The sequence below is a fragment of the Coptis chinensis genome, chromosome 6, assembly GCF_015680905.1.
Source record: "Coptis chinensis isolate HL-2020 chromosome 6, ASM1568090v1, whole genome shotgun sequence".
NCBI classification, from domain to species: domain Eukaryota; kingdom Viridiplantae; phylum Streptophyta; class Magnoliopsida; order Ranunculales; family Ranunculaceae; genus Coptis; species Coptis chinensis.
This window is the reverse complement of record NC_141461.1, coordinates 7,611,156-7,638,519: the sequence shown is the minus strand read 5'-3', so window position 1 is coordinate 7,638,519 and position 27,364 is coordinate 7,611,156. Positions and strand designations below refer to the sequence as shown.

At 38.0% G+C, this 27,364-nt stretch overlaps 3 protein-coding genes and 3 long non-coding RNA genes across 7 annotated transcripts; 3 read left to right on the top strand and 3 right to left on the bottom strand.

Moving 5' to 3' along the window:
- Positions 1 to 1,331: 1,331 nt before the first annotated feature.
- LOC147491200 (uncharacterized) lies at positions 1,332 to 1,882 on the bottom strand. Its single transcript, XR_015200144.1, has 2 exons — positions 1,851 to 1,882; positions 1,332 to 1,724 (listed from the first exon to the last, which is right to left on the bottom strand). It is a non-coding gene; the product is annotated as an uncharacterized LOC147491200 (long non-coding RNA).
- Positions 1,883 to 1,890: 8 nt separating this feature from the next.
- On the bottom strand, positions 1,891 to 4,922 carry LOC147491199 (uncharacterized). The gene is made up of 3 exons (XR_015200143.1): positions 4,633 to 4,922; positions 3,913 to 4,301; positions 1,891 to 2,507 (listed from the first exon to the last, which is right to left on the bottom strand). It is a non-coding gene; the product is annotated as an uncharacterized LOC147491199 (long non-coding RNA).
- Positions 4,923 to 9,034: 4,112 nt separating this feature from the next.
- On the bottom strand, positions 9,035 to 10,082 carry LOC147491198 (uncharacterized). The gene is made up of 2 exons (XM_086567201.1): positions 9,672 to 10,082; positions 9,035 to 9,625 (listed from the first exon to the last, which is right to left on the bottom strand). The coding sequence occupies exons 1-2, from the start codon at positions 10,080 to 10,082 to the stop codon at positions 9,035 to 9,037; spliced, it is 1,002 nt and encodes a 333-aa protein (XP_086423327.1).
- A 4,915-nt stretch (positions 10,083 to 14,997) lies between these two features.
- LOC147491197 (endo-1,4-beta-xylanase 1-like) lies at positions 14,998 to 16,790 on the top strand. Its single transcript, XM_086566060.1, has 3 exons — positions 14,998 to 15,155; positions 15,484 to 16,230; positions 16,430 to 16,790. Exons 2-3 carry the CDS (start codon positions 16,084 to 16,086, stop codon positions 16,676 to 16,678), a joined length of 396 nt encoding a protein of 131 aa, XP_086422186.1. The 5' UTR covers positions 14,998 to 15,155; positions 15,484 to 16,083; the 3' UTR covers positions 16,679 to 16,790.
- A 4,389-nt stretch (positions 16,791 to 21,179) lies between these two features.
- Positions 21,180 to 22,461, top strand: LOC147491196 (defensin Ec-AMP-D1-like). Its single transcript, XM_086569082.1, has 2 exons — positions 21,180 to 21,336; positions 21,948 to 22,461. Exons 1-2 carry the CDS (start codon positions 21,270 to 21,272, stop codon positions 22,115 to 22,117), a joined length of 237 nt encoding a protein of 78 aa, XP_086425208.1. The 5' UTR covers positions 21,180 to 21,269; the 3' UTR covers positions 22,118 to 22,461.
- Positions 22,462 to 24,142: 1,681 nt separating this feature from the next.
- On the top strand, positions 24,143 to 27,246 carry LOC147491195 (uncharacterized). 2 transcript variants are annotated; one of them, XR_015200164.1, is made up of 2 exons: positions 24,143 to 24,731; positions 25,529 to 27,246. It is a non-coding gene; the product is annotated as an uncharacterized LOC147491195 (long non-coding RNA). The 2 variants fall into 2 exon arrangements; XR_015200163.1 differs by having other exon boundaries at positions 25,201 to 27,246.
- Positions 27,247 to 27,364: the final 118 nt, after the last annotated feature.

Genomic DNA, 27,364 nt, shown 5'->3' with positions numbered 1-27,364 from the left:
TCCCGATCTAGTGGGAAAATCCTAATTACTGTAATTAGCTTATCTAGTGAGGGGTAATACTACTTAACCCTTATTTTTCTTTTTTATACCAAAAATCAACACTAAATTATGCCTACAGAATTGGAGCCATTAGCTTACAATCCAAATGCGTTTGCTAACCACACCAAATAATCCATCAATCAATTCTGTAAGAAAATATAAAAAAACAAACCCATCAGTCAAAGGCTGGTTAAGCCCATTGGGCAACTTGATATGAGCCCAAAATTGCTCCCAAGTCCTAAGCACTGTTGTGATGTTGCCTACGCTTTTGATTTCTAAATTCTGAAGTACGTATAAATTAGGAACTTGAAAGTTGCGCCTTGTTTCGTTCAAAACACTGGGGAGTTGTTTTCTTGGGAAGATAAGGAGGCATGCATGGGGAGTTGTTTTCTTGGGAAGATAAGGAGGCATGCATAACAGGTTTAGGAAGTCGAAGCATTGCGTTGTATGATTAACTAGGGTTTGCCCGTGCCGTGCGGACGGGTAATCAACAACTTCGTCATGCCTTCAACGCGCCGCTACCTAGTACCTTTGCATGCCCATGTACATATTTACACCAAAACATTACTTGGTAACTTGATTATCGAAAGAAAAAGAAGAATAAGCGAGGTGACTTGAGTGATCGGTTCCTAAATGTGATAAGGTGCAATTGCTTTTTGAATAAAATGTTTTGGTTTAGGTGTTTCATAATACGTTTACATTCTATTTGATTCTCGTTGTTTGGAGTCCGGACTGTAGATGCTCTTTGCAATCTTATAAAATCATGTTTTTAAAGGCTTTGGCGTGAGACAACGTAAGACCGTCAAAGAAGGTTTACATATTCGGTTTAGCAAATTCAAATGCATATGCATTCACTGCCATTATTACTTGATCTCCATTGTTCATGAACTATGTACCAAGTCATCACAAACAACAAAAGGTTATGTACCAAGCAGCAAAAGGTTATGTGAAGCAAAATAATGTTCATATGGGAATAAAAACATTTCTCGATGTTTGTGAAGTGAAGTTTATCACGAAACTTTGTGATCTGTAGGGGCATATGTCAGACTGCTCTATGCCAAAATATACAAATGAAGATGCTCCTAAAACAGAGATAGAAAGGGAGCAACACATCTGAGTATCAGACTACTCGCCTACTCCAAAACCACTCAGTAACAAATTAGTTGTAGATGGTTCCAAAAGATGTCCTTTTTTGCTGAAAAATTCCAAAAGATGTCAATACCCAATAACGGAAGTCAAAATCTCCTTATTAGCATTTACAAATGATCCACATAAACCCAAAAACTAAAATAGGAGTTCAACCATTTTTAATAGCAGTCATCATCCACTAATCAAGTATTTGACTTTAAACAATTAACATAGTCAACAATTAACAGTCACACAGATAACAATTAACATAGTCATTGAAGAATGCCATTTTAAGCAACCCGAGGGCAAAGAACATGATCCTGTGAGGTATCAACTGCTGCAGGTGGCATGAATTGCCACATGGAAACTCCAGGGTAGCCGATGAATGGCATCAGCTTGTTGCCAGGTGCTTGAGCTTGAGGAGCAAATGCAGTTGGAATGGCAGAAGGGTGAGGCATGAAGCTTGGCTGAGAAGTCATGGCTTTAACTTGCTGTTCCAGCTTCTCTTTCTCTGCTTTCAGCCTTTGCTTCTCATCACGAAGCTCATTTTTCTCGGACTACATAAACAAAGTGCCAAAACCATAAATAAAGAAAATTCCAGCATCCAAGAATTCAAAACTTCAGTCACTTGATTAAAAAAACCATAAATATGCTGATAGCATGGCCAAAGCATGATTGCATACAGCGGTCTGAATATGCTCCTCACCAAGAAGGCTCATTCTTTTTAAGGCTTCTTGCAAATAACGAAGAGCTGTATTCATCTTTCCTATGTCCTTGTACATCATAGCTACATTTATGAAAGTTGCAGCCACGTCAGGATGATCAGGACCACATGATAAACTTTGTAGGAGCAATGTCACGGGGCATATGCCGTAGAAGCGAGCTCCGTTTGGTTTAGACCAGGATAGAAGAGAGCCATATTGCCATAGCTGTAACAATGAAACCAGTTATTCAGTGACACACATACACAAGCCAACAATAATCTGAAAGGGTCACCTTCTGCCATGATTCTAACCAGCTTTATGAAATCAGGCTCATTAGCCACACTCCATGGATGCACAGCGGGTGCTAGAGCGAATAAATGCTTGAAGAGTTTTTGGAAGGAATATCTGTCCGATAGATCATTTTATTGAACACGGAGTCAAAGTGAGGCGGTGAATCCATGGCCAAAAAGAACATGGGTATGGCAAACTTGTGATGGATCTCTAAATTTCCCACCAGACCAACCAGATCTTTGAAGTCCCCCAAAAAGCGTCGGGGAACATAGAAAACATCAGAACTGCAGAGAATTAGGCTGTTTTTGGCGGGGCCATTTTCCTTGTAACTGACCTGAAAATGAGCTGGCATTGTATGCCACACTATGTATCACTCAGGTGCCTTGTTTTCGAGAAGTAAAGATTTCTAAAGATTTGGTGCATTACTAAATAAACAGATGGTGAGGGAGTTGTTCACACCTTCAGCCAAGAAAACAAGTATAAAGTAGCATTACACACACACACGCCCACAAACGCACTCAACCACACCCAAAACAGGCCCAGATCCCCCCCACAGTCCCACACACACACCCTAAACAGCACACAGCAAAAAAAAGAAAAAGAACAAAAGGAAAAAAATAAAAGAAAAAACTAAAGTGAAGCAGTACACTGAAGCCACCTTCGAAAAAATAACAGTAGCATTACATTCAGGTACACGTCCAAGAAATCCTCAATGTGTAAGAGTAACTATAACATAGCCATTTTATGTTATGCTTTTCACTTCTATCACTATCAAGTATCAGCAGTAAAGCATGTTGGAATTGGTTTGATAGGTTAGACATCATACAGCACTACAGTAAACAGGCTATTAAACCGCACGCTAACAAGAATGAAAGACGGTCTGAAAGGTGGAATCTCTTGTGGTCGTTAAGTCAACCCACATAAAAAAGTACTTGCAATGAACTTAACATATGTCTCAGGCAAGCATAAACAACAAAAATAGATGAGAAGGCTAGGAGTAGGTGCTCTTTAATAGGTACTCCCTCTTTTATGAATGCAGTTTCTTGCCAAATCCCTCCACAACTGTGTGCAAAATGGGTTTAAATCTACAGCAATCCACTTAAGGACAATCAAGCCTCAATGTTTGCCTATTAAGTGACCTCTACATAAACTTTCAGTTGGAGACTCACTTAATCTAATTCTATGTTATTCGATTGTAAAGCTTCTTTGGACCCTATGAAAAGATGTCATGCTTATACTGTAACTTCTAAATCTTAGCATCTGGTATTGGATCCAATCCCTTGTTCAAGGTTCATGTCTTGAGAGGGGGGTCTATAGGCTGGACTAAAACGGCTTGGTACCATGCATGGCCTTTGCACTAAGTCACGTAGTACTGATAGGAGTACATATGAGTATAGGACTACCATCAGGTTAGCGTTGATACAGTCCTGTCAACGAGGAAGTCACGATGAAATGTTAGGATCCTAGGTTAAGTATTTAGCATTCTGCTCCTTTGACTATTTGGGCTTTTGAGGAATGACGAGTATTGGCTGGTTAATAAACACATAAAAGCACCTAAACTTTTCAAAATCAAAAGATCAGCAAGAAATAAGAGCACTACAATGTACAATCCTGAAAGAATAATGTAAGAGATTGTTATAAGTCAAAACTTCCCAGAATTTGACTTATATTAAACCTAACTGAATAGTGTAGCCACTATTTTGATACTGTATATACACATCAAAGAACAAGTACTATAGTGAGAACTTACTTGTATGCTTGCTCCAATTGGCCACGCTCAACAGCAAGCTCTGAATTGCTCTGCTCAGATAGAATAATCACAGTTTTAAATATCCTGCCATAAAGTAGTCTCCACTCTAATGCAGTATCCGATCTCCATGACCAATAGTCGCCCGGGGCCTACCCAATTCCAATGTGAACGTTAAATAAGGAATCTGAAAGCTCTTTGTGTGCTGCTTTATGGAGGAGTTTTCCCTTCTACAACTATTATTATGAGGGGATTGACAGATTAATTGGTACATGTGAGCAGTATCTGGCTGGTCCAATCCGAGGCTGCGGTCATTTATGATAAGTTCTTTGAGCTGCTGCATTATTGCTCCTGCCATGTCTCCAGCATGATATAGAACCATTGCAAGGTACCTAATGAAAGAAAAATTACATTATCAACACTCAGCACATAAAAAAATTACAGACACTATAAATACCAGATCTACTCACTACATTATGTTTTTAGTTAAAAAACTCGTCAATGCAAGAGTCGCACAGAAAAGATAATAAATGGACAATCTTTTGCATTGACGATGAGACCTTAGTTTTCAAAGAAAATTCAGAAAAAATATTATGGTACCACTAAGATAGTTGGTAAGGAAGAACAATAGATGTCTCATCCACCCAACAGATATGTATCACAGAAAAAGAAACCAAGGGGTATATAAGAAGGGAGAAAAGTCAATATATAAATGGTAATTACCGGCAGCAATTTGCAACCTCTCGATGGATGGAACCAGTAACCTGCACCCGCAGTCAAACAGAAGCACAGAGCAGTTAAATTATTGTGTTGGTAGCACTAAAAAGTGATGCTTAAAAAGGGAAAAAGAAAATGGAAACCATGAAATGTGGGTATATGGAAAGAGCATACTTGCCGAAGTATGGAAAATGCAATGGCCAGACAAAGTGTAAGCCCATTAAGCATTCCCTTAAACAATTCCCAGAGCAGAACATAGCATTCACCAATCTATCTAATAAAACAAAAAGGAAATCTCTACGGGAAGTCCCTAGCTTGGCTCGAGAGGGATGAAACACAAAAAAAAAAACCTCAGACCAACCAAACTTTCCCCGTTTCCACAAGATCCCTAGCTTCTACAAGTCCCGATTAAGTGAAAACACTCAAATGGAGTGATGCACGAGTAGCGGTTTCATAGAGCTGTGAGTGAGGAAAAACTTCTTAATAGCTATCCCGATTTTCTTCTCCTAGGCATGACACAACTCACAAGCCTCCTGTAAAAGCTCAAGTCCTGTAAAGCTTATGAAATCACATCGGATGCTAGTATTATGCTTTAGGCATATCAAGGAAAACCTCATTATTTGGATGAAAACACGGTAACTTCGGAATCATAAATTCACCGCACCAAAAAAAAAAAAAATCAAAGCGAACCTTGGGATATCATAATCTCCATCGAGAAAAGTAGAAACAACGAGAAATAAACAAACTACATATTGACTCCTAGCGATTATCAAACTACATATTGATTCCTAACGGCATAAAAGTTTCAAGTACCAAAAATAAAAAAATTCCATCATCCGAGAATTCAAAACTTGGTCACTCGATGAAAAAACCATAAATCTCCAAAAAGGAAAATTTCCTAATGAGAAAGGCTCCCAAAATTCCATTTTTTGCTCAAAAATCTTGCACTGATCAAACCTGCAATAATAAAAGAATGACAAATAAGAACGATAAGTCAAGAACATAAAAAGGGCACTTCAACATAGAAAAGGAAGGAATACACCGGATAAGTCTCCAAACCACGAAACGGACAAAATGGAAATACACTCCAAGTCCTAACTACATAAATAGAATGAAGCACATTAACCAAGTCGAGCCAATACAAATATATAAATTTGATGACCATGAAATAAATGAGAAACTACTCAAAAGTAAATGGGAAAAGAACTTACGAATTATAGTAAGACTTACGGGTATACAAAGTTTGGGGTATGATTTCCGAATTTGGAGGGAGCGAGAATCTGATTAAATGCGAAGAAGTGCACCTTGATAGGGCAACATATAATTGACCATGACTGAAAACTTCAAAATCACGAAGGTCAATTCCACATATTTCAATCGATTGTCCTTGTGACTTATTTATAGTCATTGAATAAGCAACACGCATCTGAGGAAATTGTCTTCTTGTCATATGGAAAGGAAAATCGAAGAAGGCGGCGACAAAGATATCCTTGGAATAAATGCATGATCACCCGCCTTTTCACCCGGTTAAAATTCTTGCAAAAGAACATGTGGTGACATTGGACCACCATCAAAGCGGGTTCCATTGCATAATCCATCTTTGGGAGCAATATTTCGCAACAACATTATAGGACAACCAACTTTAAGGTTGAGGCGAAAGCGGTGGCGAACCGGTTTGGGTCAAGTGAGTTTAGGTACTCATTTGGGTATTGATTAATATTGGCTGGATTGGTTGCATCCTCGTCATCATCTTGTCCGCAGCTAGAAAGAGAGTGCTTTCCCACAGGAACATATTTAAAGCGATTGCATTAATGTCGTTGACATCATCATTCGCGTCGATAAAATTGTGCGCTCGATTAAATATTCAGTGTAACAATGGAAGCTTGATCAAAGCCGAGGATATGTAGTAGAAATAAGATCTTGAAGATTTGCACATCGTCGAATTGTGGAGGAGGTAGTTCAACCTGTCTCGCTTTGGGTCGGTTCCTATCTAAAGCGTGGCAAGGAGAAAATAGTAATGATATTAGTACGAATAAAAATAGTACACAGAAGGATGCAAATGAATATTAGAATGAAGGAAAATAGTAGAAAGGAAAATGCAAAGTTTGGTACCTCCATTAAGAAACTTGCAAACGCAATATTTGCTTGAGTTTCCATTTTCCAATCGCATGTTCTCAAAAGAGTTAGAACATGAATGTGATTCCAGTGGAAGGAAGAGCGCAAGGAAGCACCCACAATCTGTTCCCGAACCCCTTTGGGTATAACTGGAAGACATTGACGGAAATCACCACCAAGCACCACTGTTATTCCACCGAAAGGTTTATTATTGTCGCGAGTATCCCTGGGGAGTGTCCGATCAACTGCCTCCACACGTAACTTGTTTTGCATTGGGACTTCATCCCAAATAATAAGTTTAGCTTCCCCTGAATAATTCGGCATGTATTGAATTCTTCTTGAACCCCAAAAGCGAGGTATCAAGAATATCTATTGGGATCACGAAAAGTTGAGTGACCATCACGACCACACAAGAAATGAAGCTATTCCGATGAAGCAACCATAATAACAATATGCCCTCAAAGACGACACGTAGCAGCGATTGTGTTGTAGACAAAAGTTTTGCCTTCGTTCATTTGCTCCATTAAAAAAATAGCTTCCCTTCATCTTTGGAAACCGAATCTATCAACTGCTTTATCACGAGAATTCTTGCTCTGCATTAAGGAGTACCACATTTGCTATGTGCTTTTTCATTTTGAGGGTCAAACTGAAATTGCCGTTGGTCATATATGAGACGATTTACAAATGCTAAGTTCCATCCGGTAGTTAACAGAGGCATCGGCATCGGAGGAAATTAGCTAGTGATTTACCCGACTCTATTAGAATCTCATTTAAGAGAAATAAACCGTAATCTTGCACTTCAAAGAAGGGTAGGTTCTTGAATGTTGAATAGTGTCGCGAAGCTTGTGTGGAAGGTCATCACATATATTTTTCCGTAAATCATGCCCGCGGTGTATGGGGTTGCAAAGGATTGCACTCTGCGAGAATAACACAAAATAGTCGGCGAAGATGATATCCGGTTGCATAATTGCGACCTCTTTGTAGACATTGCACCCATTCAACGTCATCCTCGAGGAAGTCCGCGTGCAACACAGGCATCTTTGAAAGTTGGAAGTGGAGGACCATTTCCAATCCTCTTCAGATCATCAAATGAATGGGGTCCTTTTACAACCGTGAGAAGTAAGCGCAAGTAAAATCGCTCACCGGAGTTAGGACTGGCAAAATACATTCTACCAATAGCAAATCTTCCTTCTTGTCTTCTGTATGTCCAAGTCTGTGATTGTTTGTTCCAGACGTAGTATTCCGGGAACTCTTGATAAGTGAGGTTGCTTGCTCTTGGATTTGATGCACAACACTCAAAGAAGGCAGTCAAAGTTGACTTCTGACGCTTAGCTCTTGATAGTATATCATTTACTGATTCGTCTGCTTTATAAACTACGTGGTGCATTCCAGGGAGATGAAGTGCCAAGCGTACAACTGTGGGAATCTCCTCGTGCAGATGGAAACTTAACAACCTCCAAACAGCTTCAGGGGGTCCAATGTATCTCGCATCCAAGTATTGTTGGATCTCATCCAAGTCACTGTACACCATTGTTGTCCTGTCATGCCCTTTAAATATATACTTGTGAATGTATTTAACACAACGGATCCCAAAGACAAACCGACATTAATGTGGCGGTTGAACATTTTAGAAAGATAAGGATTATAAGGAACAACATCCCTATTATCAACCGTATGCCCTCTCATTAATATATGATCTACCATTGTCCGCGACGGCGGTAGATAGGATATCCATCTTTATCCATGGTGGTAACATCGCAAAAGTCACGGGGTAGTGATGCTTGCATTGACCATTTACCATGCACGGAGAGTTAGGATTTTTAGTCCACATGGACCATGAACCATACATGTGAGGGCGGTCCAAACAAATCGAGGTTAAACTACGGATCGAGAAACTCTGCACATACAATCGCGATCAACCCGAAAGTGTACGCGGATCTTGTCGAAATGTTGAAGATATATAAGTGCATGCATATGTGGCAACCCGTTTTTGAAACTCAATGGTGTAGACATGTGCAACTGCATTACCAAGCACACCTTTTTTTAATTTCCTTCATCAAGGCCCTTCGCTTTAGTTCAAAGACCACGGGCCACCACCTCGGGCCGATGAGTTGCGGTTTGGTGCGTAGACAATGCATCAATAACTTCCTCCCAGTGTGGGTTTGCAGTCATAGTGAGAAATATATCAGGATGCTTATTGTAACGCTGTGATGGCCATGGAATCTTGAAAAATTTCGAACATGTGCCTTGGGCTGCCCGACCTGAGATCTTTGGTAAGACCACTTTCGTCTTCCTATTTGGTTTGGGTTGAAAGCTTCAATTGCGACATCGATGATACCTTGATAAAGTTCGCCCCGGCTTGTCTTGTTGTTGCCCTGTAATATCTCATTTTGTTTTGTTCATCCATCGCCACACCCATCAACCACAAACTCTTGGAATGGTTTGTGCCCTCATAAGATTGCGTAATATTCTCCGTATGTTCAAACAACCGATAAGAATAGAAATCCATCTGTGTCAATCGGTCATTAGTGGCTGCTGCAGTTAAACTGTTTGAACGTCTCATATCAGGTGACCACCCAAGATCTCCTGAAGGAAACATTAGCACATAATGCAAAGGCAAGTAAGCTGGATGACATTCACTGATTTGCATGAATTCTTGCCCTCCTTTAAGATAGATGACAATATCTCGCATGCTTCCCCGTTCGCTGCCATCCCCAGGTAAAATGACAGCAATCTCATCTGCGGTTGGCAAATTGTAACGACGTCTGTCTCTAGTAGCACTGTAATGCAAATACGCAGGGATGTTGAAGTTATCACCATGGTCAAGAGAGGCAGATCTAAGAACATCGTATGCATGACGGAAAATAGCAGAGAAATGATTATACTGGAGCATAGTTTCATGAATGATTTTAAGAACATCGTGTTCAAACCCGATTCTGAAGTTGACGTAACTCAATGCAAAGACTGGGATCATATATGTAAAGTTGAGAGTAAGTTGGATGCCGCCCAGAGTCAGGAATTAGAGCTCCAGTCCTATGACGCAGCTGACCATGGATAGTAAAAGGCCGTGGACCTCGTCCAGTAAACACACGCTCGTTTCCTCCAAGGCTCGTAAATGCAAAAGCTTGATTGTATTGCCTCATGTACTTGCGAAATGACTTTGACTTGCGATCATTTCCATCATATAGAGCTTTAAGAGTTGGTGGTAATGGTCGTAGTGGAGGCAATTTGACTTTCCCTTGCAAACAGCAAGTCCCAAATCGAGGATGTGATAATGATGATTTGGTTAGCCGTTCATCCATCCAATGGAGTGCATTACAAAATGGGCATTGAACATCCATTCTCCCTAAGGAGTGTCTTCCTTTGTTCAATCGTGACGGTCGGCGAGAATATTGTCGAACCGTCTTCATCATCAGCGATGTCGGCATTATTAGCGAAAATGGGCCGGTCAAAACCATTACGGTGAATATCCTCCGCGATCGCGTCGCGGGATCTCCAAATGGTTGTGGTCTGTATGAGGAAAGAATTATTTAGACAAAGGAGCTAATTTTTTGTATTCTTGTTTTAATAAATGTGAAGAAGTATACCGTGAATTTCCTAGGTTGATGATGATCACGAGAAGTTGAAGCTGCATTTGACGAAAAGTGGTATTGTATGGACTAATGATGAGGTAGTAGACATGCGGCTTAAGACCGCAAAGAATGTAGAAGAATATTATAGTTTTTTTTTTTAAATGTAAACCGGGAAGAACCAAGAGAAAGGTGCATTGAACCCATTACTAACCTTTTGCATTTTGGTGAGTCTGCGTTAACCGAAGATCTCATTGTTTTGATTTATTGAATCAACATGGGCACTTGATGCGACATGTTCTTCGGGGAGCGTAAACAACCTGACAGGATTAAGGAACGATAGAGATTTCTGAAGAGACTCAGAAGAAGAAAGGCGTCTGCATGGTGTCGCATGAGGTGTAACTGTAGTACTTTGTGCTCGCCGCCCGTTAGATTTAGATGGAGTTCGTGGAAGTGAAGGAGAGGCATTTAATGCTGAACCTATCAGCTGGTGGCTAATGACAGGACGCGTGAGTGCTTGTACACCTCGGTTGGCGAAGTTTGAAATGCCTTTCTCTTTAGTGATCCTTTCTCTTTCCCTTCGAGCACGCTGTCCTAGTATTGCTTTTGTTAGTTCTACCTCTTTGTCGGAGAAAGGGGTTGTTCTCTTAAGTAGACGGATGGGGAGAAAGAGGAATAAATTAGATATGAATAAAGCAGTAAATGGTAGTCATAATTTTTAAAAAAATGTGGACCAGAAGGATATGAATAAAGCAGTAAATGGTAATAAACAAAAAGAACGTAAGTGGGGAAATAAATACAATAGTCAGAAGCAAGAAATACCGAAAAGCCAAGAGGCGGTTGAAGATTGAGCCTATCTTGGGGGGCTATTTCTTTGTTGCTTTGCTTAAAAGGGTCCAAAGGGCGTTTCCCTTTGTTGAGAATTGGTTAAGCGTCGGAAGCTATATAAACCAAATAAGCGGTTCAAAAGAAATGATAATGAACGGACAACATAAGCATTTATTGGAGCCGGTGATAGGATTACACGGGGCGGCGTCGTTGAGGAGTAGGTGGTTGGAGGAAGAGTTTATCTTGGACCGGAACAAAAATTTGTTTTTCTTGTTTGATTGATCCTTAGAAGGGTCCATTGGGCGTTTACCCTTATCCATGCGATCCAGAAATATAAAAAGATAAAAGCAGCAAAAATGGAAGTTTGGACTTTGCAATGGGCGATGGCGAATCTTGAAATGCGTTACCATGGAACCATAGAAAGTCGGCCCAGGCCCCATTGTTTTGATATCGAAAAGCTCTGAAAAATACAAAACACATTCGTCAAAGGTGCACTTCATAGTTTCTTGTCGACACATTAAATTCGACAAGTCAAGTTGACACTATATTTGATCTACAAAACACATTAAGTCAAGTCTAGTCGACACTATATTTGGTTTTTCGTGCGACTCTTGCATTGACGAGTTTTTAACTAAAACATAATGTAGTGAGTATATCCGGTATTTATAGTGTCGTAATTTTTTTATGTGTTGAGTGTTGATAATGTAATTTTTCTTTCATTAGGTACCTTGCAATGGTTCTATATCATCTTTGGAGACATGGCGGGAGCAATAATGCAAAGCAGCTCAAAGAACTTATCATAAATGACCGCTGACCTCCGGATTGGACCCGACCCGGATCTTTGCTCACATGTACCAATTAATCTGTCAATCCCCTCATAATAATAGTTGTAGAAGGAAAAACTCCTCCATAAAGCAACACAAAAAGAGCTTTGATTCCTTATTTAACGTTCACATTGGAATTGGGTAGGCCCCCGACTATTGGTCATGGAGATCGGATCTTGCATTAGAGTGGAGACTACTTTATGGCGGGATATTTAAAAGCGTGATTATTCTATCTGAAAGCAGCAATTCAGAGCTTGCTGTTGGCGTGGCCAATTGGAGCAAGCATACAAGTAAGTTCTCACTATAGTACTTGTTCTTTGATGTGTATATACGATATCAAAATAGTGGCTACACTATTCAGTTAGGTTTAATATAAGTCAAATTCGGAAGTTTTGACTTATAACAATCTCTTACATTATTCTTTTCGAGGATTGTACATTGTAGTGCTCTTATTTCTTGCTGATCTTTTGATTTTGAAAAGTTTAGGTGCTTTTATGTGTTTATTAACCAGCCAATACTCGTCATTCCTCAAAAGCCCAAATAGTCAAAGGAGCGAGAATGCTAAATACTTAACCTAGGATCCTAACATTTCATCGTGACTTCCTGGATTGTGATCAGATCAACGCTAACGATGGTAGTCCTATACTCATATGTACTCCTATCGGTTACTCGTGACTTAGTGCAAAGGCCATGCATGGTACCAAAGCCGTTTTAGTCCGACTATAGACCCCCTCTCAAGACATGAACCTTGAACAAGGGATTGGATCCAATACCGGATGCTAAGATTTAGAAGTTCTGATATAAGCATGACATCTTTTCATAGGGTCCAAAGAAGCTTTACAATCGAATAACATAGAATTAGATTAAGTGAGTCTCCAACCGAAAGTTTATGTAGAGGTCACTTAATAGGCAAACATTGAGGCTTGATTGTCCTTAAGTGGATTCTTTGTAGATTTAAACCCATTTTGCACCGCAGTTGTGGATGGATTTGGCAAGAAACCATTCATAAAAGAGGGAGTACCTATTAAAGAGCACCTACTCTAGCCTTCTCATCTATTTTTGTTGTTTATGCTTGCACGAGACATATGTTAAGTTCATTGCAAGTACTTTTTTATGTGGGTTGACTTAACGACCACAAGAGATTCCACCTTTCGGACCGTCTTTCATTCTTGTTAGCGTCGCGGTTTAATAGCTTTGTTCTTGTAGTGTTGTATGATGTCTAACCTATCAAACCAATTCCAACATGCTTTATCTAGCGATACTTGATAGTGATAGAAGTGAAAAGCATAACATAAAATGGCTATGTTATAGTTACTCTTACACATTGAGGATTTCTTGGACGTGTACACGAATGTAATGCTCTTGTTATTTTTGAAGGTGGCTTCGATTAATCTTTGCTTCACTTTAGTTTTTCTTTTATTTTTTTTCCTTTTGTTCTTTTTTTTTTTTTTTGTGTCTTTGTTTAGGGTGTGTGTGTGGGACCCGGGGGGATCACGGCCCTGTTTTGGGTGTGGTTGAGTGCGTTTGTGGGCGTGTGTGTGTGTAATGCTACTTTATACTTGTTTTCTTGGTTGAAGGTGTGAACAACTCCCTCACCATCTGTTTATTTAGTAATGCACCAAATCTTTAGAAATCTTTACTTCGAAAACAAGGCACCCGAAAGTGATACATAGTGTGGCATAAAGTTGGCGGTTTGACTTGACTTGATACTCCACCAATGCTACTTTTCTTCTAATGACATAGTTGTTATTGGATCTTCTGAGATATCTGCCCAAGATATTTGACCGGTATACAAGTCTGTAAGGATTTCTATTCCTCCAAGATGACACCATTCTTAACTATTGGAATCTACTACCCGGTGGACAAGAATAAGCTATGGATTGCCGAGGTATTAAAGTCTTAGACTCTTAGTAAACACTAAATGGTGTGACACATCGCGATGAATATTTTTTTAGGGTTTAGGCTCGGAGGGATGAAACACAAAAAAAAAATACCTCGCCAACCGAACTTTCCCGTTTCCACAAGATCCCTAAGCCTACGAGTCCCGATTCACAAACACACTCAAATGGAGTGATGCACGAGTAAGCGGTTTCATAGAGTCGTGAGTGAGGAAAAACTTCTTAATAGCTATCAAAAAGCTCAAGTCCCAGTAAGAAAAAAGATAAAAGATAGCATGTTCTATGAAACTCAAGTCCTGTGTACAAAAGCTAAACCACAAGATAATACATACAAAATTTAAAAGATAGCAACCCTAACATAAACTATTATAGCAATGCGGTAATCATTTCAACTTGCTTTCCATCCACTCAACATTTAGGAAGAAGCCATTTTGTCAAACAATTTTGAATACAACGATCGTGTTATGATTCAAGTCAATGATTGTTAACAACCACACCATTACTTAAGTACTTAACCATAGAACCCATGCGACCAAACCACATTCTGTTTGTTTTTACAACTTGGCCATAACCATCCGTCCATCCCCTTCTTTCTCGAAACTCTACCCATTACCCACGATGGATTATGTTGATGGGGAATGGTGGAAAAGGTTGTTCCTTTGGAGTTTTAAAACTACTACTAAGTAATGTGCCAACTAAAAAGACAAAAAATAAAAAGGCAAAAAAATGGCCGAATCGCCTCAACTAAAACCGGAAGAACCGAGAGGGAAACAAAGGATCGTGGCAGATAAGAAAAGGTAAGAACGAACGAGAGAGAAAAATACCAAATGGGAGATGATGATCGCGGCGATAAAGAAAGTCGAAAGTGTTCTTGCATAAGAAAGTCGAGAAAGTCGAGAAAGCCGAGTCGCATGGATCCAGATGTTGTGGAATGAAGCAACATACCAGCTGGGAGCCGCTCTTTTCGCCAGGTCATATTTTGTTGAAACTGAATTGCAGCTGTTGGATCGGGCCCTTCGGGCCCCACACTTCCCTGTTTTATTAGATAAAGATAATTTATTAGATAATAAAGATAAAGATAAAAAGATAAAGATAATAAAGATAAAAGATAAAGATAAAAAAAGATAGACGTGAGAATGAATTCAATAAAGGTCTCTTTTATAAATGAGGAATGCTTTCTCTCGTAGGGCTTCGGTTAACAACTTCGCTTGCCAATAAAAAAAAAAAAAAAAGGAATGCTTTCTCATTTCTCAACAACTCAAAACAACACCAAGTGTCTGAAGCAGCATTTTCAGGTATCCCCCGTTTAACTCCCATTGAATTTCAACTGTTTCTTTTCTTTCCAAAATTTTCACAAAGAAGTTGTTCTGTTTTTGTATTTTGAATGGCGATTTGGAGAGGTAGACATTATAGTAGTTGAATTTTGGGGAAAAAAAATGTTCGCGTATGAAATGGACTTGAGAAAGATGCATGAATCAATAAGCACATTATTTTACATACAGTTGTTACTCCGCACGTTTAGTGTATCGGGCTATCGGCCGTGGTAAATTAGTGAAAGTAGACTTTAATTCGTTTTGCGATGAATGTCAGCCTTGAATTTACTATTTCTTTTGAAACTTGTAGAGATTGCAAATGGGTGGTGGTACTATTGAGGAAGAAAATATCATACTGAACCCTCGGTTTGATGATGGTTTAAGTCATTGGTCCGGAAGAGGTCAGGGTAATCCATTTATAGTAGAGAAATTTGTTAAAATACTTCCAGTATCTGGCCAATACTTTTCTTATACAACTAACCGAACCGAGACTTGGCATGGAATTCAGCAAGAAATAACTGGAAGGGTGCAGGAAAAAGTTGATTATGAGGTCGCTGCTGTGGTTAGTCCAGTCTGTAATAATTCCGAAATGACCGCATTAGTACAGATAACTTTGTGGGTTCAAAAATGGGATGGACAAGAGCTGTATACCTGCATTACTTCATTTTCTACTACTTTGGTCCTATTTGTAGAAACATATTTCAGTATTGGCCCTTCATAATATGTGGTCTGGGTGGTCTGGTGGCTGACCTAAGGAGTTTGCTTCCTTTATGCTTTTATAATTTGATTCCATTAGCACGCGGAGACTTTAGTTTTTAAGCTTTTGCATCAAAGGATTATCAACTGTGCTGTGCTGTTTACTTGTAATGGTTTCTGAAGCTTGCAGGCTTCAACTAAGGCATGGACGGTAATGCAGGGACAGTTCAAACTGGATAGTGTCCCAGCAAGAGCTATCATTTTTATTGAAGGCCCACCTGGTGGAGTGGCCATTCTTATGGATAGTTTAATCGTGAAACCAGCACGAGTTCAGCCTCCAAAACCTCCAACTGTAATTGAGGTTAGTTATGTGTACATACGACAATATTCTTCTTTGTTGAGGATCAGCTGGTGCTATCATATTTTCAATGTTTGTCATATCGGACATATCCTTCTGTCATTAATTACACCTGGCTGTAAGAATTTGTTGTATGTTTTACCGCTAGTATTTGCCTTCTTATTCCTTTGTTTTTAATGAGTATCTCTATTTTGTCGTGCAGAATGTTTCTTTTGGAGATGATAATATGAACCAGAATGACGCCGCCAACGATCTTCGTCCTCTTTTTGAGTGTGCACTGAGGACTGGGACTGGCCCAGAATTTTCATACAAACTATTGTCCCCTGTTACTGATTTTTCAGTGGGCCCTTTTTCAGTTCATGTTGGGTTTGGAGAATCTGGTACAGTTCAAGGTATTACTTTTAGTCTAAATACTAACGAGCGTCAAGACGACGGAAATGGAGATAACTGAAACTGATAGTTAACAAGAGGTGAATCTTTGGCTATCGAGGAATATATGCCAACATTTTGTGAAATTTGAATTGTTAACCTTTTGTCTTTTGATTGATTTGATACATTATCTAGTGTTGTGTCAGGAAAATAGTGTCTAGTTCCATTCATATAGTAGTACATCCGTATGATTTTATGTCTGTCTTCTACAATCAGGTCAAGTGCTCAAATTTTAATTGGAGAAATGTCATTGATTTGAACTGGTAGCTTAAATTATACTTAAACAGCACTTTTTCAGTGTCTATGCGAATTAGTAAGGTGTTAAACTGCATATATAAATTAGAGATCAATGATCAAGGAGAGTTTAATTTGTAGTGACTTTGAGTGTCACAGTTAGGAATTCGGCTCCCTGTTGTCGATAATGAGAAATTGGTAATTGATAAAACAGCTCATACTTAATCGTGAATTTGTGACAATATGCGATTGAAAATATAGTTGCATACTTGCATTGCATTTATACATGGAATTTTTTCATTCTTTTTCGCTGATTCTAACTTTTAATGAATGAGAGGATTCTGGTGTGATATCAAGGACGAAATAAATTGAGTAGATATTTGATTATATTTGGTTCATTTCCGATGAAGTCATTGAAATTTAATTGGAGGTACATTTGAGATGCATTGTTCCAAATTTCCAGGGTAAAGTAGCTAGCATAGACGTACATAGTTGCTGAAAAGTTGTCATGGTCTGGAACTCCGGATTAGAGACAATGTAATATTATTGAGTCTTGTTTGAGAAATTACCCAATTTCCAAACTCGAATAGGAGGTCAGGTACTCAGGTATGTATGAAAATTTGTCTCGGCTGCATAAGACCAGACCCAAGCCCATTAGATTGAAGGCGGGGAAAACTGACTCGAGCCTACTTGTTAAATTTAACCGGATCGTTAGCCCATACTCGAAGCCCAAAAAGTTGGAATATAAGCTAGAGCCTAGAGCGCCATAAGACCCACACCGTTGAAACCCAAGTGCGGTCCATCCTCACCCAATTACGAATCATTGTTCTAAAAATCCGTCTAGGCAGCCGCCTAGGAGGTCTCTAGGCACTAGGCGGTGCCCAACCGACTTGCATAGGCCTAAGTCGTTTAAAAAATCGGTGGACTAATTAGGCGGGCTAGGTAGACCGATTAGGCGGTCCAATCAAGTTTTTTTTTTTTTTTTTTTTTTTTTGAATTGATTAAATGTTGAAAATTAAAGACCCATATATGTTTTAGATTTGAATGAGTTTAAAAGACTAAAACTCAATGTAAATTATATATCACTATAAAAAAGAATATATTTTTATATGAAGTTGATTTTCGTAAACTATTACGCATTTTTATAATAAATATTTTTATTTGTGGTTATTTTTTTAGTTATAGTAAATGATTTTCTTTATTTATTATAGTATAGATGTGTATTACTATATATATTATAAGATATATTTGAAAAAAACCGTCTAGTGCCTAGCCCGTCTAGGCACTCTCCCACTGTCCCACTACCGCCCAACGTTTTTTAGAACACTGCTACGAATGTAGCATTATATAGCATTGTCACCGCAATAGCCCAAAGCCCAAAACTACAGTTTGGTGCCTGGTAAAAAAAGTAGATGATTCAAAAGGACCACAGTACAACTGCACCTCTTTTTCATAGTTTACCATTCTGGGCATTCTTAAAATTTGGAAATGGAGATGGTACATGCTTTAACCTTTTGTGCCGACAGTAATAACACGAGGTCGGGTCACTTTGTTTTCTGTACCATTTCTTCTGGTTTCTGAATGGTGACGAATCACTTACTTTACTGTCACTGAATAATTGATGCTGTGGGGGGCTTTGCTATAAGTAAATAATTGATGCTGTGGTGGTGTGGTGGATTGGTGCCTTTGATGTACTGTACGTCTGTGCCAACAATTTGTTGACCATAGGCTCAAATGGGAAAGAAAGCTCCACGTAACTATACAGATTTATTGCCATATTTCATTTTACATGTCATGGACTAAAAAAAGTGATAAAGCTTTACTTTTAACCATAGTTCGTGAGACTCTAATTTTGTTGCTCATGCACTTACATGTCATTTTCATTTTATTCGTAGAGACTCTAATTTTGTTGCTCATGCACTAGCTAGTAGGGGAAGGAGAGCTCCCCCATTTTTTAGCTTGAACCCACCTACGGCTAGGTCTCTGATTCACTTGTCCGTAGATGAAAACTCTGTAGGAAGCGCTTCCTAAATTTTTGGAAGTGGTTTGTCCTTTTATATATATATAAAAAAAAAAAAACAAAAAAAACAACCATAGTTCGTGATTCCGAACGAAACTCCGGAATTCCGTCGGAATTTCAATTTTTTAAAAAAACGGAATTTCGAATATAGAGTTGAAATATTTGAAATTTCAAAATCATTTGAAATTTCAAATGTAACAAGAGTCGAAATTTTATAAATTTCGGTTTTTAAATTTGTCGGAATTTTGAAAATTCCGAAATTCCGAACTATGCTTTTAACACACATACAGAGCATCTCCAACTTTGTTAAAACCTCATAAATAATAGTGAGAATTACCCCCCTTGTTCAAAATTCATAAATAATAGTGAGAATTAGTACTAGTAGCCCACTATTGTTGAGTCTTGCATCCGTCCCTAGACGTCCTTTGGAGTGATTTCAGAGTTTAAAAATTAGAAATCAACACTTAAAAATTAAAAGGGGACATTTGGATATATTTTAAATTTGGACGACACTTGAGTGTTTTAACAACTTATATTCGGGTAGTAAATTCCTTATTTTCTCTATTAGTTATTAGTTTATTAACTACAGTTTACAAGTTCTATTGGAAATGAGTTTTTTTTTTACACCTCCATTGGAAATGCTCTTATACCATTATGCAAATGCATGCAGTCAAACTAATTGAATTTCTAATGTCTTAAGAGCATCTCTAGGTGGTAGTATTACCTCCAAATTTGCTTCCACAATTCAGAATTTCACGAAAAGTTAACTCTAGGTGGAAACAAATTTGGAGTTATTACCTATCTAGCCGCATCCGTGAATGTAAATTTGTCATTTCGGATGCGGATGCGGCGCGACACACTGCAACACACTAATGTCGTCCGTCCAAATAGTTTTTTGACTTTGACTACAACACACTGCACCATTACTAATGTCTACTAATGTCGCGCAACAGTGGGAATGTTGCGTGAGAGGTTTTTTTTTCAATTTGGCGCGACAGTGGGAGTGTCGCATTTTTATTTATTTATTTATTTATTTTGATTTTTTTAAATTTAGGGCGACAATGGTACAGGTGCGCAGGATAGACCCTACATACAGATTTGCAACTAATATTTGTCTCTATTTAGAGTTGGTCAAAATTGAAAGATATTTTCTTCAAATTTCAACCTCAAACTTGACTGGTGATACTACCACCATCAAGAAATGCTCTAATACTCTACGAGAAATTGATCCTTGCTTGCTCACAATTTTTGCCCAACGTTCGTCGTGGCAGCTAGGTAGCGAGCGCCACTTTTTTTTGTTTTGGAAGTCTTCCTCAGATTATATTGGTTTCTTTTGCAGTACAGCAGTAGGCCCTTAAGAAGATACGCTTTTAGATAATATATGCTTCTTTCTGTCCTTCATACCTATATTTCACTTTTGAGTATTGATATCTTCGTATGATAAACTTCAATTTTTTTTTTTTTGTTTTTGCTCAAGGATAAACTTCATCAATTAATCATGTGGCAAATCGATAATGTGTTATATGCGTAGATGTCTTAGATACATGCATTAACATTCCAGTAGGCCCTAATCTCTAAGCGTGAGCTTGTTATTAGAGGCACAAGATATTCCTACCGAATGATTCCACTGCCCTGCCTATCGGGCAATTCAAATTGAGTGGGTCCCTATATTGTGGTGTTTGGTCGGTATCCTAATTCCTAACTAGCTACTAGAAACAACTCCGTTTTTTTGGAGTTGCATTAATGCCAACCCCAGGTGAAGTGCTGCGGTACCCCAGGTAAATAATTGTTCTTTTCATACCTAACTAATTGTATATTCTTATTCATGTTTCGCATACTATTTGATCCGATATTAATGTAATCTTGATAACAGTAAGAAGAAGCGGTGAATCAAAGGATGTTGGATTTAAGTGGGTGCATAGCAATAGATAATGAATTCCATGTGTTGATGTATGTACAAATGTTTTGACAAATTGGATGCATGCTTGCATTTCAAAATCAGGTGTTAAGAAAGGTTCCCTGTAATGCGGACACAAGTTATGGACGAACAGTCTCACGACATTTTGAGCCCGTATCAAATGCGACCTTCAGAACATACTACAACGACCCAGGTGGTCAAGATTTTTCATCGGTGCCAAACCAAAATCTAAGCGGGTAACTTGGCAAGTGTAGAGCGTAGTTGGTCCAGTAAGATGTAGGTGCAACATTGAACTTTCCAGAGGATGTGTCACCAAGCAACTCTCTTAGAATTACGTAATGACACAAGGCTAGTTTTGGAACAATCGGATTCTTCTCTCTATAAATACAGAGGATATCTAAGCAGTGAGATAGAGTCGAGAAGTTGTTGGCATTATTAGAGATGGCACTCATGAAGAAAAATCCTCTGTTTGCTCTTATTCTGTTAGGCTTGCTCCTTGTGGGATCTGGTGCATCTCTAAACTCGCTCATTTTTAGTTGTTATCTTTACCACTTTGTTTAGAAAATCTTGGCGTTCTGTTTCTACTGAAGGCTCAATTTTTTCTTAAAAACACTTCACTTAGGGTCACCCTAGTGACCAAAAATGCTGATTCTCATCCCATGATAACACACTATGTCATCTGCTAATTTTAACTACTAGCTAAATAGCTCAGACATGTTGTTTTGACAGAAAATTTGATTCTGTGTACCCAGCTTAGCTGGATCAGTTGAACAAGTAAATATTATGGTATATTGGTAATCAAGACACTACTGATCGAGGTGGCTGTGTTATATAACGTATATGGCATATGCATTCTAATTAACAAAGCTATCTAACACCATTTTAGGACAAACACCCAACCTTTTCACTAGCTAGCGCTACTATAGAGAAACCCACATTCGGCTAGGTGCCTAAGTGGTTCACCAATATCTTGTTATGCTAACAATACTTTTCAGGACAAATCACATTTTCTTGGACTTCAGCAAACCCCTTCTTTGAGGAGTGAAATCTGAGAGTGGAAACTTCACCGTATTACGTAAGAACTTAATCTGATGTTGCTTTGTTTCAAATCCTGAACAGAAATGGTGGTTGAAAAGGTTGATGCAAGGACCTGCTATGCTGCAAGTACAAAGTTTAATGGACCCTGTGTTAGGAACAGCAATTGTGCCAGCGTTTGCGCGACTGAACGTTTCAGTGGCGGAGACTGCAAAGGATTTCGAAGGAGATGCATGTGTAGCAAGCCGTGCTAGGCGTGCACTTGAGCATAATAAGGCCAGCCACCATCCACTCTCCAAGTTTTATGTTGAAGTATAATGATCCAGCTATCACTGTATCATTATTTCATCATTTTTTTTAGTATATTACCAGTCTTAAGATGTGTACTGTACGTGTTTTCTTTTCAAGGTTGTGCTTGTGTTTCTGTTGTTGTTAGTTGCTTATATTGTGGTGGTGATGGTAGTGAGGAAATTATGAGAAGGTTGAGTATTGTTCTGTAATTCAGTATGAACTCCATCTTAAGTTGCGTTGCTCCAAATCTGTGTTGCCTTTTAACTCATCCATCTTTGAATAAATATGCGCTACGATGCTTCTTGCACTCTAAAAGTTTAAGATTTTAAATTTTGTTGCAAACTTCAAACCTGCAAAATGAAAAATGGACTTCCTTATCTATCCATATGGATATCGAACGCCCTACACAGTATGACGGTAAGATAAGACTTATCACTTATATAGTTATATATATAAAAAACATAAAGACATAAAGTTGGAGTGACTTATTCACCAACAAAGATCTTCGAAAGATTGAAAAACTAACAGTGCTTTGTCTTTATGACTTTACTATCTCCTTTTCCTTCTTCTTTCTGTGCACGAAGTAATTAAATGGAATCATGACTCATGAGGAATGCAATAACTAGAGTTGCATCGGTGAGTCGGTGACAAAGGCTAAAATTGCTAAGCCGTAAATCGGTAAATGTGTGTTGCCCCTATTCCCATACACCACAACTATTCTACGTTATAATGCGGCGTAGGGGTTTGAGCCGGTTAGTGGTGGACTCGTGGCAAACACCTTTAGCACAAAGCCACAAACCAACAAAACTTTTTATTTTTATTTTTTATTTTTTATCTATTGTGGACAGGTCGCGGTATTGACACCACTATAAATGAAACTAGCACTCTTTTGACCAATTCAACGGTACTAGCACCTCTCTATTAAACACACAAAAAACACTAATGGCAAGCAACTACCGCGGGATCACACAATCCACGGCATCGGGTTGCCGTGAGATCCCATATCCCACGGAAGGTGGTTGCCGTGGGTCATTTTTTTTAATAGCCACCGTAAAAATAGTTAGTTGTCGCAAGATGATTTTGTTTACTAAAATGGAGTTTTTGTTTGTATTAATTATCAAAACTCTTCTTCATTAATTTGATCACAAAATTTTCTTATAACATATGAAAATATTTGCCGCGAGATAGCAAGATTATGGTTTGATCATATATTTTTTTGTCATGGTTTTGGTGTTGTTCTTGGAGTGTATAAAGAAACTTTAAAGAAAAAAAATGAAGTATCCATACGTCGTGTGTGTTCAATACACAAAATTTGAAGTGAAAAAAAAACAAAAAACACAAAAAAAATATGTTGAGGCAACTACCTGCCGTGGGATATGGGATCTCACGGCAACCTGATGCCGTAGATTGTGAGATCTCACGGCAATCGCCTGCCGGTGGATTGTCGATCTCGACAAGCTAACCGCCGTAGAACTATGAGCATGTGGGGTGTAAAAGGACATATAAGAAATAACCATTATTGTTTTACTTTTTGTCAAAAGGGTGCTAGTCCCATTTATGGGGGTGCCAATACCGCGCCCCATTGTGGACTCCACACATCTTTATGTTTTGTTAAAATCAAACACCTTTTGCACTACATTTCTTTTTGAGCTTTTTAGCTTTCAAGAAAAGTGCCTTGGCACGTGCCAGAGTACTAGTAATTAGTTTATAATGTTAGATTTCAAGAGCATTTTTCAAACAGACAGCCCAAGTAAAAATGTAAAACAATCTTTATCCAAAAAATAAAATAAAAATAAAACATCGTATATCCCTAGTTATCCCCCAACTTATATTATTTTTTTGGGATATTATTAGAAAATATGGGGGTCGATGAATAGTGGTTTTCACATATGTCACAGGGGCATTTTTGTCATTTCTCACCTAACAAATGATGGCAGTTTTGTCATTTTGCTCCTACTAGAAATTTCTCTATGTTTCTCGGTTTTTCATCTCTTTGTCTCCAGGGTTTGTCTCTCTGCTCAAGCTTCCTCTCCTCCCCATCTCTATTTCTATCATATTAATCTGCTCAAGAGTTGTCAGTTTGTTAACGGGATTGTGTATAACGGCTATTCGGTGATTTTGATTGTGGAAGCTTATTGAATTTGATTTATGAAATAAACTCTTTCTCTCTCTCTGCGGTCTCCTTATTCGTCCACCTGTATGTTTTTATTTGATGTGGTGTGATTGGTTGATTTATAATTTTCAGTACCCTTCGGTGGTCTGATGCAATTGCTGTATACATAGTGAGCATGAATTATTAAAATAAACAAAGATTCATGGGTGTAGCGATTCAAGAAAAACATTGGAGATAGGCCGTCTGTTTTTTCTGCTGTAAGTAGCTCCGAAGCTTCTCTGTTGATTTGGAAAATGGGGTGAACGGAGGAATGGATGTTAATGGGTTTATGCAGCAGCAATTGTCGTTTACTTCCTTGCTTATGCATAAATGAGAGTTTAGATCTTAAAGGAAATGTTCGTTTAATTGAAGAAAATAGTGGAAGTCTATGGGGATGTAATCCTCCAACCAGTGAGTCCAGTCAGGTATTGTTTCTGACACTTTCTATTTTGTAATTGGTATCATGTTTATTTCTGTTTTACAATTGGTATCTTTTACTGATATTTGGTATTTGGGATTGGAAACTTTAACAAGATTATTATATAGGAGTATACCCATTAGTGGCTTAAATGTGTATTCAACATCGGTAAATGATTAATCTATTTGAGCAGGTAATGGAGTCTTTAACATTTTTCAGTTCAAAAGTGAAACTGGAACAATATATGAATGGTTTCCTTTATATATATGAGTTGGTGTAGTTAGATTATTTTGGCCCTTTGTAATATGTGAATGGTTTTCCTATATATATATATATATATATATAACGTTAAGTGTAAACATGGACCAACAAGCAACCCTTTGACATATAAAGTTTGATTTACCTTGGTTATGCTTCTATACTCTATGAATGATTTAGTGGATATGTGATTAACTGAAAAAATACATGGTATGTAGGTACTAGAGTTGCTCCTTGCCTAAATATTGGGATATTGGCTAATCTATAATGATGTATTCGGGGATAGGTGTGTTAGTGCTAGCACTCGAAGTTTATTTACCGCATTACAACAACTTGCAAACTAAAAATTATGTTGCACCTGTGCCCTATCCTACTCCTCTAGAAACAGTTAGTTAAAGTCTTAAACTATTTTTTTTTTCTTTTTGAAAATTTTGAATTCATTATAATAATAAATTGTATTTTGATCTATTAGTTAGATTTTGTAATGTGTTCAATTTAGTAGTTCTGTAATTTATTGTGAGTATATATTAATAAGTTATTTGACAGTGAAATTAATGAATGATGATTTTGATCTTCTTCCTTTAATGGAAGAGCATGGTGTTCGAGCTTATATTTGGCTATTGAAGGTTTGTTTTGGAACATGGGTCAGTTAGAAACGCTAAGAGTTTTCAAGGAATTTTTTTGAGATCCGCGTTGGATGGAGATTGTCGTTTGTGTGCTCAGCTTATGGATGCTTATTTGTGTAATGGTAACATAAGAAAGTATACAGTCAATCTTTCATTCATTTTTGTATTTCATGTTTATTCTTCGAATGGTATACTGTTTGTGTTTCACACAAAGAAATTGTTTTGTCAGGTGTTGGTTTGTTTTTTGAGAGTACTAGCAGATTTAGTAGTTCTTTTAGTGTTTATTTTTATTCAGGGTGTGTTATTTTTCCTTTTCAAAAGTTGTTTAGATATTCGGGGATGACGAGAAACAGCTACCTACCAACCGTGTTGAGGTGGAGTGTTTCTTTGACACATTCCTCCTGATTTTGTAAATTGTCCTACTTACAATAAACAACCGTGTTTAAATATGAGGGTACAACTTATTCACATAATAAGCATTATATTATAGTGGAAGATTCCTGTAAATTTCTTCCCTCTCATTTCCTCATAAACTAGCTGAGTCTTTGTAATAGATAACACATTCTGTTTATAGTTATTGTCTGCATAACGAAAAATTTGGCTTTGGGTATTAGGAAGCATTCTCTGTGGACATGTAAAGTTGCACCAGAGTCATTACTAAACATAAGGGTCACAATGTCCTAAGCATTTGTGTGCCATACAATCATACATGTAAAGTTATTCACTTCAAGTTCTAGAAATTGATGTTGTACAAGCTATGATGAAAAAGGAAAATGGTTTAGTATTGTACCAGGTGTCAATATTATAAAGTCTTTGTTGGATTTTAGGCAAACAAAGGTTATAAAGTCTTTGTTGGATTTCAGGCAAACAAATGGAGGCCAAGGAAGCAGATTCTGACATATGGTGATCAGATAATTAAACCGTGTAATGATGTTCTCTTAATTTATTACATGTGTAGTTCAAACATATTAGCATGCTATCTCATAAGCATCAATGTCTTTGTTGGAATGACACAGGTGAAAGCATTGTAAAAAACAAGACACATAAAACATTGGAAAGTGTTATGACCAGACTCATGCTTGACATGGCGTCGAGGAAGCTCATAAAAAAATCCCAAAACTTACTAAAATGTCACTAATCTCATATTATCCATATCCCTGCATCCTCAATAAGATTGTTGTTCCTATGAGATTCACTCAATCCATCACTATCCTTACAACTTGATTGTAGCAATACTTATATTAATCCTACCATTCTACCCATTAACGTTGTTTTACTTCTCTTAACAGTATTTTAAGAGAGAGATTATATTTTCGACAAGATGATCTTACACAATTTGGGTTGTGTGACGAAGATGTTTTTTTGAGGAAGGTTTCGGATGGGTAAAAAGAGCTCATGAAAGTTCAGATTGATAGAGCAAGATTTTATTTCAACCAAGCGGATGAGAAGTTTTGTTTGTTTGAACTATATATTAAAGTAGGGATTTGTTTGCAAGGTCCCAAGCGTGGAATTGCAGTTTAGAGTTTCATGTGTAATTTATTTTTGTTCCCTCTTAATTTTTGAAGTTTGAATGGGTAATGTCTTCTTGATGTTGTGAACAACTATGATTTCTTTTCTGGAAAAATTGAATTTCTGATATTGGTTTGCCTATTGTTCATGTGTGTCCTTTGTTGACTTTCTGTCTTCACTTGGTATGTCATATATCTAATTTTTGTTCCAGTTTGAATTATTTCTGGGGGTCTCATTCGATGATTTG

Excerpts from the sequence above, each read along its gene's own strand:
- LOC147491197 (XM_086566060.1), top strand. The coding sequence starts at position 16,084 with ATGCAGGGACAGTTCAAACTGGATAGTGTCCCAGCAAGAGCTATCATT. Across the intron at positions 16,231-16,429 it reads AACCTCCAACTGTAATTGAG|AATGTTTCTTTTGGAGATGA; the intron begins GTTAGTTATGTG and ends TTTGTCGTGCAG.
- LOC147491196 (XM_086569082.1), top strand. The coding sequence starts at position 21,270 with ATGGCACTCATGAAGAAAAATCCTCTGTTTGCTCTTATTCTGTTAGGC. Across the intron at positions 21,337-21,947 it reads CTTGCTCCTTGTGGGATCTG|AAATGGTGGTTGAAAAGGTT; the intron begins GTGCATCTCTAA and ends AATCCTGAACAG.
- LOC147491198 (XM_086567201.1), bottom strand. The coding sequence starts at position 10,082 with ATGGATGTTCAATGCCCATTTTGTAATGCACTCCATTGGATGGATGAA. Across the intron at positions 9,626-9,671 it reads TACGTCAACTTCAGAATCGG|TATAATCATTTCTCTGCTAT; the intron begins GTTTGAACACGA and ends ACTATGCTCCAG.